General features: G+C 38.6%; 1 protein-coding gene across 1 annotated transcript in view; it reads left to right on the top strand.

Annotated features, from left to right (window-relative positions):
- CFAP47 (cilia and flagella associated protein 47) overlaps positions 1–12,235 on the top strand; it is a 478,944-nt gene that overhangs the window by 341,164 nt on the left and 125,545 nt on the right. Inside the window, exon 51 of the mRNA XM_048213784.2 lies at positions 684–781. Within this exon, the coding sequence (XP_048069741.1) occupies positions 684–781 (98 nt within the window). The remainder of the gene's footprint in view (positions 1–683; positions 782–12,235) is intronic.

A 12,235-nucleotide genomic window follows, 5' to 3' on the forward strand; every position in this document is an offset into this window, starting at 1 on the left:
CCAGGACAAACCCTGCTACACAGGACTGTTGTGGACCAGGGTTCCAGCGTTAGGATTTGGGAGGATGACTTTAGACATAACCAGCGACAGAAATGCCTATTTCTTAAAAAAATATCGGGAACCCAGATGTGAACATTACTTTCTCACCACGTAGTTCTTTCCCAATCCAGCTTCCTTTAGGCTAAATTGCTTGGATCCTTTTTCACACTTCCAAGAAAAGAAAAATCTCATCAACTATTCCTGATTTTGTCCTTGTACTAGAATCTTTTAGGACTGGAAATGTACCACTGTGAATTATAATATAATACTTAGATAGTTCTATATATAATATGTGAATGTTTTGGCAATTAGGGGTAAAATGATTGGTTATTTCTTTTGAAATATTCTTAACCTAGAAGTAAAACATTCTTATTTTAGTGGGGAATGTAATGAGTTCCTGGGGCAGGCAGAGGACAGGGAGCTTTTATAGGGCAAGCTCATGGCCATGCAGGCTGGTGCTTCTTTTTGCACTCACAAATTGTAATGCAATCAGCTTTTCACCCTCCACTTCCCTCTCTTGACAAATGAGTTCATCAAAAAGAGTTTGAAAATGGTATCTACTAATGTTTCTCAAATTTTTATGTTAAGTATGGCATTCTGAAGCCTACATTAAGAGATGTTTGTTTTTGTTTTTTGTTTTTCAGATGATAGTGTTAGCAATTTCCAACTCTGGTATTATCTTGAGATTCATAGCTCTCCCGGACCACCAGTAAACATTATTGAAATGAAATGCCTTGCTCTGGTAAGAACCCATTAAATGTTCATAGACTCTGTCTTTTTGCAAACAGAGCTTTTGTGTCGTACACTTAAATTGCGTTCCCTGAAAAAATCCATATTAAATGAACATATTAGAATAAATTATTCAAATTATAGCAGTTTTATTTCAAATCCAGTAATACGGACCTTAAGTGCTTATGGAAAACATCTTTTAGCCCTATGGTATCTTATAGTAGCTTTGCTGATTAGAATTCTACATGCATGTTTTAAGAGTTACCAAGAGCAAACTTAACCTTAGCCTACATGCTTGCCCTCACACGTATGATAAAAGCAGGATTATGCTCTTGTCAGGGATCAGGAATATCCTGTCCCCTCAAGGTCTTTCTAGCTGGACTAAGAATCAAACTGACATGAGACAGATTAACAAGAGAAAATAAAATTTAATAGTGTATGTTTGGGGAATGCACATAGACCTGGAAATTTCAAAGACAGGCAAAATGAGGTATATATGTCATGAATTAAGGAGAAGGGGGTAGGGGTCTGAGACTTCAAAGGGAAGGAATGCAATTTACATAAAGGTGATAAAGAGTCAATATTTGGTAAGCAAATGTTTGCTGGGCCTCTTGGAAAAAAGGGGATACAGAGAACTTCTATCAAACTGACCTTGCTAGGTTCTTACCTGCCTACCACACCCAATTCATAGTATAATGTAGTTTTCTGTGGTTATAGCTCTCTTCCTGGAGCAGGTCTTCTGTCTAAATCCTCTTTATGCAGTTGAGGAGAGAGGTAAAGAGATTTTCCTGAATCTGCTGGGTTTTGATTGCTATATAACTCAAAATAATCTTTGTTCCAAAGAGGCCCATTTTGAGGAGGCCTGCCTTTGATTCCTACAGTCTCTTGACTCAGTACTGATTCTTCGTGGTTTCTACATCAGGCCTTTCACTTTGAAACACACTTGGATTAACAGGCATAGATTTGGCATTTTAAATAATAGTGACTAGGAATAGGATTGTCTTATGTGAATTATTAAAGTGTTACTAAATCCATGTCTATTATTATTATTATTACTTAATGAAGTTAAATATTGAATCTTGAGGTTTTTTTTTAAAGATTTTACTTATTTATTTGAGAGACAGAGAGAGAGAGAGAACATGGGCAGGGAGAGAGGGAGATGCAGACTCCCTGCTAAGCATTGAGTCCAATGCAGGACTCCATCCCAGGACTCTGAGATCATGACTTGAGCTGAAGTCAGACACTTAACTGACTGAGCCACCCAGATGCCCCATATTGAATCTTGGTTTAAATGAAACATGAGGACAGTATTAATTGTTCTTAACCATGTTTTAATTTGATTTAATTTTCTTATGGTTAGTACTCAAATATTTAAAATGATAAAGATTACTTTTATTGTTAAACATGCAGATAGATTTTTCATAAAGTTGATTATTTAGAATCTTGAGCTTTTGCTCCAACAAATAAAAAATTTTTTAAAAAGACTAAAATACTTTAAATCTGTAAATCAATTACTTGCCCACTTGATTTCAGGGTAAATCTCTACTGAGACATAGAAAATGGGTAGTTAAACTATTGAGATGCACCCAAGTGTAGCTTGCAAAAGCATTCTCTTCTAAGTGGAAAATGATTTAATATAATGATGGTAGGGTCATTTCACTCAACGAAAATGTCCCATTTCCGTGACCGTGTTATCACTACAGCATAAAACCTTTCTTATAGGTTATTTTTAAATGATATAGCTTTATAAAACTACTTGCTGTGGAAAATGATTACTAGATTAGCAGAAATCTCTTTATCAGGACACAGGAGAAAAAAACGTTTTAAATGGGTCCAGGAGAAATTGGGACCATGAGGTGGCACCTCAAAAAACACAGATGTTGGCTCCCTTATTAACTGTATGTTTAAAATAGGTATAGAGATGAGTAGAGATCTGTAACACAAAGTAACAAAAAAGGATGTGATTCTAAAATACTAATAGACAACTGTTCGCATCTTCTCATGAAATGGTATATGATGTGCCCCCCTTTTGGGCAGAGATGTTAACCTTCAAGCAAAACTAATAGAAATTAAGATATTTTGGGGCACCTGGGGGGCTCAGTCATTAAGCGTCTGCCTTCGGCTCAGGGCGTGATCCCAGGGTCCTGGGATCGAGCCCCGCATCAGGCTCCCTGCTCTGTTGCGAGCCTGCTTCTTCCTGTCCCACTCCCCCTGCTTGTGTTCCCTCTCTCACTGGCTGTCTCTCTCTCTGTCAAATGAATAAATAAAATCTTAAAAAAAAAAAAATTAAGATTTTTTAACTCTCAATTTTGAATGGTAAAGATTGTCACACAGACTGAGAAACATACACCATCAGGGTACTTTATGAGGATAAGTGAGAAGACTGAGCAAAAAGAAAACACCATCTGTTTCTTTTAATGTACTTCAAATATGTTTTCATTTTTCAAATCAATATTTGCATATACACTTTTAGGAACACATTGTTTTCATAAATAATGTATTTTCAAATAATGGCCCTTGTCTGTTTTCTATAAAAGACTTGTCCCTCCCTATGTAATAAATTTCATTATTATTGTGTCTTAAAAATACAAGCGAGTGGGGCACCTGGGTGGTACAGTTGGTTAAGCATCCAACTCTTGGTTTCTGCTCAGGTCATGATCTCAGGGTCCCAGGATAGAGCCGCACATTGGGCTCTGCACTCAGCGTGGAGTCTGCTTGAGATTCTCTCTTTCCTTCTCCCTCTGCCCCTCCTGCTCATATTGTCTCTCTCTCTCTCTCTAAAACAAATAAATACATTCTTAAAAAAAAAATGTTCAGCCAAGTATATTTGAAGATCTAATTGGCTTTATTAAATGATTCATGGATCGGGCAGCATCTCATCTAGCCAGTAGAGGGGAGCTCTGAGGAGCAGTACAAAATGGAAGGTTTTTATAGATGGAGGGTAGGGCAAGAAATTTATTAGCAAAAGGAAAGGATTGTTCCAGACAAGGTAACTTTTCTTCAGGGTAAGGGGCAAGAGGTCTTATCATGCAGGTTACCTCGTCTTCCTTTGACGGGTAGAGAGGGTATATGACAGATTCATCGGCACCCGTCAGAAAATTCCTGACTGACCAGTTAAGACTACATTCCTGGGGGAGTTGAAACTGCCATTAGATTATATGTTAAGCCTCCACTTTGGGGATTTGGCCTAAGTGATGCCATCTGGGGCCTGTGGTTACTTTTAATTTGTTTTGGTTTGGTTTGTTTTTCTAAAGTTTATTTATTTTTATTTTTTTGGTACTCTCTACACTCAACGTTAGGCTCGAACCCACAACCTCGAGATTAAGAGTTGCATGTTCTACCAACTGAGCCAGTCAGGCTCCCCTGTTTGTTTGTTTGTTTGTTTGTTTGTTTGTTTTTAACACATCTAAGTTTTCATTCGGTTTGTGTTCATTTCCTATCGGTTTTTACTTTAAACCTTTCCTGGTTTGGGAATCACAGTGTGATACCTGTAACTCATCTTGTTTGCGTATTTCTTCTGATTATTACGAATTTCACTATTGCTCTTATTTTTCATTATGAATAGTTAACATAGTTATTTCATAAAGATATTTAATCATTTACATCCAAGGTCTACATAGATGAAAATGTAATTCCTGAGCCTCCATTCCATTTAGTAGTTTTACATTGTAATGCAGTCACAGAACTTAGCGCCATGAATTGCCAGATTGCTGTTTGTCACTGCAGGTAGGTGTGCTGGAGGAAGCGAACACTTTCAGCTGAGGTTGGTGGCAAAGGGGAGTCTTTTTTGACTACCTCAATCTAGTTAGGCTACTAATGACAGTGATGTCGCCAACTTATTGTTTTCCCACCTCTCTAATAGTAGTTGCCTAAGGTAAAAACATATTTGCTCTTTAACTCTCAGACATGACGGTTTAGTTGGTGGAGATGGTATGGATTCTTTTTAAACAATCCCATCACATAATTCTTTGTGCACTTTTTAAAAAAAAAGATTTTATTTATTAATATCTTTTTTATTGAAATATAGTTGACATACAATGTTATTGAATGCTTAATATTAGCAATAATTACATACTGACAACATAAGTGTCTTTTGAAAAATGATTGCTGGTTTTGTTTTTTAAAGGAAACAGAAACCCTTACATATGTCAATAGACTGCAGCAAAAACCCCAGCAGGAGTAGATAAGAGACAAATGGAATAAAGCTGTGGTATTAAAGGGGTTGAGGAGTAAGTCTAAACTAAAAATAGTATATCCCCATAATGGTGTATTTTCAAGGCACTTTTTATTGGTAGAGAAGAAACTTCCCTCCAGCTAACCTCTTTTGTCAGATTTTATTTATTTATTTAACAGAGAGATAGAGAGTACAAGTAGGCAGAGCAGCAGGCAGAGGGAGAGGGAGAAGCAGTCTCCCCACTGAGCAGGAAGCCCGATGCGGGGCTCCATCCCAGGACTCTGGGATCACGACCTGAACCGAAGGCAGCCACTTAACCGACCAAGCCACCCAGATGCCCCTCTTTGTGCACTTCTTGAAGAAGTTTTCCAAATACTTTCAAAAGTATGCTGAAATTGTTGTCCTTACCTATATACTGTTAGCTAATATTTTTTACTGCATTTGCTGTTTTACCAAACTTTTGAGATATATTTTATTTTATTTAAACTTTAGATCATCAGATGTAGCAATGGAGCTTTCAGGATACTAAGCCATCTCTGATTTTCCATCTGTGTCTCGGCTTTTGTTACATCCAACCAGATTTTCACATTTTCCTTAGAGATGGTCAGAATCTCTGTAAAATAGGGTTCATGTAAGCAATGTTTATACCCTCAAGGCACATAAATTTGGTTACTTCTTAGAATAAGTTCCAAAAATCAGATTATATTCACAGTAAGCAATAATTCGTTGTTAGCAGTCCATTATCTCTGGGTGTAAATTATTTAGTATTCTCTTAGAAATTTTAACGTGATATCTGCTATTCCGTTTTGTTTGACCTTAAAAATCTCTTGTATGTCATATAGTTTGGCTGTGTGAGAATGATGAGAGCAGTCTACTATCTTCCTACTGACGATAATTTCAACGTACAGTAATGAGTTATAAATATGTTCTGAAAACAAAACAAGAATGTGAACAAAACCTATGCTTTAAGCTTAGATCAGTCATAGCCTCCATAATATTTGCTCTGTTGTCAGTGACAATTCAATGACTAATTTTTTCATTTTGTAATCAATCTTTAATTAATGAAATTCGCTGTATTGTTAATGGTGAGACCCAGAAGTCTCTCTACAAGTTAGTAAGAGAAGGGGGTGCCTGAGTGTCTCAGTCATTAAGTGTCTGCCTTCGGCTCAGGTCATGATCCTGGGGTCCTGCGATTAAGCCCCGCATCAGGTTCCCTGCTCAGTGGGAAGCCTGCTTCTCCCTCTCCTGCTCCCCTTGCTTGTGTTCCTTCTCTCGCTGTCTCTCTCTCTGTCAAATAAATAAATAACATCTTAAAAAAAAAAAAAGTAAGAGAAGAATGTCGGGGAGGAAAACATTCATTATACCTTTGAAGGTTTTTCGACTGGTCTAAGAATTAAATTGACATGAGACAACTTAACAGGAGAAAATCGAACAGAAATTTAATAACATGTGTACCTCCTTCCTGTATACATGACAGAGACCCAGAAAACTGAATAACTCCCCAAAATGGCAGAAGCCTTCACCTTAAATACTTATGCTTCAATACTTAAATACTGTCACTGAAATATTAAATACTATCTTCATCTAAAAACAAAGCAAAATGTTGGGGGAGAGAAGTCAGTTTTATGGGAGGTGACCAGGAAAAGCATAGTAAACAAGGGTAATGTTGCTGTGCAGAGTTCAGTTTTGCCTTTTCTCTGGATAAGAGTTTCTAAGGATTTAGAGTCACCTCCACCCCCCCTTGCTGGTACAGTGTGGGAGAGACTCTTACAAAAGCAGATTTCCCTTATACATGTAAATGTCTCTTACAAAAGGGTAACTCCTACTTGTTTTCTGAGAAGCTTCTTGTGTCTTTGTTGTTTCCTAAAAATAACCAGTGTAAAATAATCAATATGCCAGAAAGGCATATCATGGGATGGCGAAATTTTCTCCCCTTCAGGAGCATAGTTAAAAACACTATTAATCCCCTTGGTGTCAAGCATAAAAATGTTAATACAAAACAACATATGTGACTTGCCAACCATTTTCAATAAGTTTTTAGTTTAAAATTTTAGCGTCCGTAATAAAAATATGTGTTTTTTTGATTTACTCATTTTGCTGTGTTTTTCTTCTTTTTTTGGTATTTTTGTATTCTTTATTTTTTCTGGGTGAAAGATCATATATCATGGGTGTTGTACATGATATTGAAATTTTTCTTCCTCATGAGATGTTGATATAAAAAATTAATATTCTGCTTTGAATTTGTCTTGAGAAAATAAAATATAGACTATATGTGGACATGTACATGTAGGTATATACATATATATCGTCATGAGTACGCTATGAAGGCGCACACACGAGTTGCGTCTCTCCACAATGTCAACTTTAATCAATCACAAAGCAAAGTTAAATCATAATTATGAAGCAGGTTCAGGATTCCAAACTCAATGACAATTCACCATGTGATTAACCTTGGCTTCTTACACGGCACACAGAACAGAACAGAAGACAAGCAACACAACAAACGAGACAACAGAAGGGTGTAGGAAATGAACGACCCAAACGCGAAGTCAGTCTGTGGGTGCGCCGTTGAGGTGAGGCCTCGGTCCCGTCCGAGTCAGCTTTGGGCACTTACTACTTTGTATGTTCAAGCAATGAAGGATCTCGGTTCTGTTCAATTGGGTAGAACCTTCAACAGCAGCTGCCTTTTTTAAGTGGTCATAGAGAAGTCATGTCTGAAGAGTCTGAGAGTTTGCTGCCAAAATCCTCCCCTTTTTAAAGGGATTGAATCGGTTTTGGGCCACTGCAGACCTGCTCGGCTTCTGCTCCTTATCAGTTCTGCAGTGTCAGCAGACGTTGGTCCCGGTAATATCTTGTAGCTGCAGTACCTTTAACTGCTTGCATCATTGCTTGACACAGGCCGTTGCTTGACATGAGAGACTCCATTTTGCTCTCTACATATATACATATGTATGTGCGTATACAGACAGCAGAGGGAGAGAGACCCTATCTTAAACACTTAAGCAGGAGGCTACATCCTAGGGATCCTTCCCTGCAATCAGATACATTTCTGTTTGCCACTGCTTTTGATAGCTGCCTCAGCCCCACCCCCGCCCCCAAGGTTATGGTAAATGTCTGAATACACATGAACAAACCTATAGACTCTAAAGGAGTTTCTGACTTTTTCCCAGCTCCTCAGTGCCTGGCAAGTACATGCTCACTCCCACATCATCCCCCAGTCTGGCACTGGCAGCCCACCTTGATTGCACATCTGTACTCTGTCTGTCTCCGGTTGGATGTAGAGGTGTGAAGCATCACTCCCTTAGCTCTAGGGGCATGCAGGTGGCAGTAACAGAGGAATGACAGGGGTGTTTCTAGTTTTCAGCTATCTGCCCGTTTCCTCTGAGTTCTAAACTGCTGGCACTGACTTTTCAATTAGGAAAATTACTGGGACAGACTATAGTTATCACTTCCTCTGAATTACATGGTACATTTTTAAATACCCTTTGATACAGTTTGTTTACTGACTTGGTGATGTTTTTAAATGGAATAAAATTAAAATTGAAAATTTCCTCAATAATATGCCTAACTTAAATTAATATTGTGTGTTTTGGACCTCAGAAATAACCTCTTTAATTTTTTTTAATTAAGTAGGTTCCACGCCCAACATGGGGCTTGAACTCATGACCCTGAGATCAAGAGTTGCATGCTTTACCCACCGAGCCAGCCAGGCATCCCAGAAATAATCCCTTTACAATGAACCCATGGGGGCTCCTGGGTGGCTCAGGTCATGATCCCGGGGTCCTGGGATGGAGCCCCATGTCGGGCTTCATGCTCAGCAGGGAGCCTGCTTCTCCCTCTCCCCCCTTGCTTGTGCTCTCTCTCGCTATCTTTCTCTCTCTCTCTTTCAAGTAAATAAATAAAATCTTTAAATTAAAAAATGATAATATAAAATAAAATGAACTCATGATTATCTTCTGAGAGAGGATATGGTGGGAAATACTTCCTGCTAGTGCATATTGAATTGTCATTGACTCCATCAAGCTTTTATGGGCAAAAAACATAATCTTAATTACTCTGACCGAGTTAGAATAGGAAGTGATGAGGTTTTCAGTGCAAATAGTCAGTGAATTAAATTTTCCCTGTTCAGAGAAGGTGTGAACTGGCAACCAAATGATAAATTTAACCCACTATCTTTCTCAGAGCTGTCCTTAACAGTAACTTTCATGAGAGGAGGTAGCCTAGGTTAACTTGAGATGTTTAAACTCCTTCTAAGATTTTATCAGTGGTTGCTATATTATGTAGTTCAATGTATCCAGAATATCAGATGTATTAACCATTATTAGGTTTATATACAAACACTGAAGTCTCTTATAAATTGCATGTTTATTCTATAACGAGTATTTATTGTCCCTGGTATCCTTTGCGCTATTCTAGATGCTGAGGAACAGTGATGAATGTTACAAACAAGGCCCTTATTTACATGGAGCTAACATTCTAGTGGAGTCAGACAGAAAACAAAAATAACATTGAAAAAAGATATTTTATGGAAAGTTTTTCTCTTGTCTTAACATTTTCAAGTAAAGACACAAACCTGAGAACCATAGATAATTCTGTCTCCATGTTATGAAAGATGCTGATATGCCATTTATTAAGGACTCACTAAATGTTTTAGTTATGGTGTTTTTAGCTGTCTTGACCAACTGCAACATTTCAGTGGCCTAACACAATAGAAGTCCTTAATAATTGTAACACTCTGGTGCACTTGTTCCCAGTTGGTTGGTGGTATCTGCCATGTTGTGAACCAGCCTCCTCCCATATTGTGCTTCCATCAACCTTTAGGAATTCAGCAGTTCCTGCATATAGATGGAGACGGAAAAGAATTACCACTGGTTTCTTAATCATGTCGTCACACAGGCAACACGTATCACTTCCACCCACATCCTGTGGGAGAGAGCTAGTCATATGGCTATGCCTGGGTGCAAGAGAGTTTGGGAAATATTACCTCTGGTTGGGCAGCTCCTGCCCAATGATGTCTTCATATTATGAAGGGGAGCACAGAATTTTGCTGAAGGGATATTTCTGCCATGTCAAGAAAGATGAGAGATCTTTAGCCTATCACACACATCCAGCTTCTGTATGCGTTGGCCAGAACACAAAGACAGGGAGAGTGGCTTCTTTAAGGAGTGGAAACTGACAGCTTAATGCCCATTGGATTTTGGTGAGTTCTTGCTAAAAGACTGGACCATGGATGGAGGGAAAATGGCTAGAGTGACAGCAGCTGCACTTCCACTGGTACATGACAAGACCTTGTAGATCAAAGTGGATTCTATTCAGTGCAAGGAGACTGGACTTGGGCTATTTTAAAAGGATCTGCTCAACATACATTCTACTAGAGTGAGAAGAACCCAGAAGAAAAAGTCTACATGGGGTAATGCTAGAAAGACGAAAACAGAAGGACCTAGAAAGTCAACTGGAAAAGATCAATCAGTATCAATTAAGTAAATGGCCTTTGTTCTTTTACCTCTCATCCCATCTTCATCCTGTAACCTGAAAGAGCCATATTAACATAGTGATTACAGGAGAGGAAGTTAGAGCAAGGGCTTGAAAAGAGCAGGTTACGTCTACCTTCTTCCTCACAGTCAGAAAAATTACTACATGTCCTGGGGGTAGGGAGGGGGTAAAGCAGGAGGAAAGGTCAGGAAAAACATTCATTGGCTATGAAATAGAAGTGTTGATCGATTTTGTACCTCTCTAAAGATCTGACAAGACTTCTCTGGCATCGGGAACTATCCTGAGAAAACAATGAGGTGGAGAAAGGGAGATTCTGCCAGGTTTGGAGATCAGTAGTGGAAGAGAAACCGTTTTCAGATGATACTCTACCAAGTTTAGTCCATTCAGTGTATCTGTTATGGTGATTATAAATGCCTAAGCTAAGTTTAGTGATAGTTGTACCAAGAAAAATAGTCCAGAGTTTTGTTGACTGTGGCATGAAGACTGGGGAAATGCACCCAGGTAGAACAACTGACAAATATATCAGCCCTCGGAACAAAATGAGCTTGGTGGAATGGGAGGTAGTAGGTAGGAGCCCAGGCATTCCAGGAACAGAAAAGATGCTTGTGAGGCTGGAGCTTGGACAGAAATGGCAGTGGTCGGGGGCAGTGTGTGGGGGGTCAGAGGTCCCGGCAGGGCCACATCTTGCAGGACCTCAGAGGGCAAGACGAGATGTTATTCCATGTGTGCAACAAGAAGCCACTAGAGAGTGGAATGAGGGGAATGACGTGACCTGTTTTTAAATCTCTCAGAATGTTTCTTCTGTTTTAAGAAAATAATAAGCATATAAATTATATTTAGACACTGAAAATATTTTTTAACGATTTATTTATTTATTTATTGAGAGAGAAAGAGCATGAGCAGGGTGGGGGGTGGGCAGAGGGAGAGGGACAAGCAGACTCCCCGCTGAGCACGGAGCCCCACGAGGGGCTGATCCCAGGACCCCAAGATCATGACCTGAGCCAAAGTGAGATGCTTAACCGACTGAGCCACCCAGGTACTCCTGAAAATATTTTATATTTGTTTTAGAATGAATATTGGGGGGGGGTCGCCTGGGTGGCTCAGTCATTTAAGCATCTGACTCTTAATTTTAGCTCAGGTCATGATCTCAGGGTTGTGAGATAGAGCCCCGTGTCGGGATCTGCACTGGGAGTGGAGCCTGCTTAAGATTCTCTCCCTGCCCCTCCCCATCTACCCCCCTCCCTTTCAAAGGAAGGAAGGAAGGAAGAAGGAAGGAAGGAAGGAAGGAAGGAAGGAAGGAAGGAAGGAAGGAAGAAGAAGAAGAAGAAGAAGAAGAAGAAGAAAGAAAAGAAAGAAAGAAAGAAAGAAAGAAAGAAAGAAAGAAAAAGAAAGAAAGAAAAAGAGAAAGAAAGAAAGAAAGAAAGAAAGAAAGAAAGAAGAAAAATTTTTTAAAAAATTAAAATGAATATAGGTGTTCAAACTTCCTCTGAGAAAGTTTATAATTTGCAAAATTCAGTACATCTGTTTGTACGTATTTTAAATATATTCCAATCTTAGCTGAGTGAATTTTTTCAGTGTTCTAAATTTCAACATCTATGAATGTCTTCATGGTTTAAAATCTTTACTTATATTCCACAGGATTAAATATACATAATTTATTCTTTTACAAAAGGATTATGAAAAATGGAAGCAATTTCTTTAAGCAGTCATTATGTTAGTTAAAATATTCCTTATGTACAATCCAGAGAAAAATACTAAACACCTTATAAAGGAATGCTGTCTACCACTGCACCCAAAAGA

Source organism: Ursus arctos, chromosome X (assembly GCF_023065955.2).
Source record: "Ursus arctos isolate Adak ecotype North America chromosome X, UrsArc2.0, whole genome shotgun sequence".
Taxonomy (NCBI): domain Eukaryota; kingdom Metazoa; phylum Chordata; class Mammalia; order Carnivora; family Ursidae; genus Ursus; species Ursus arctos.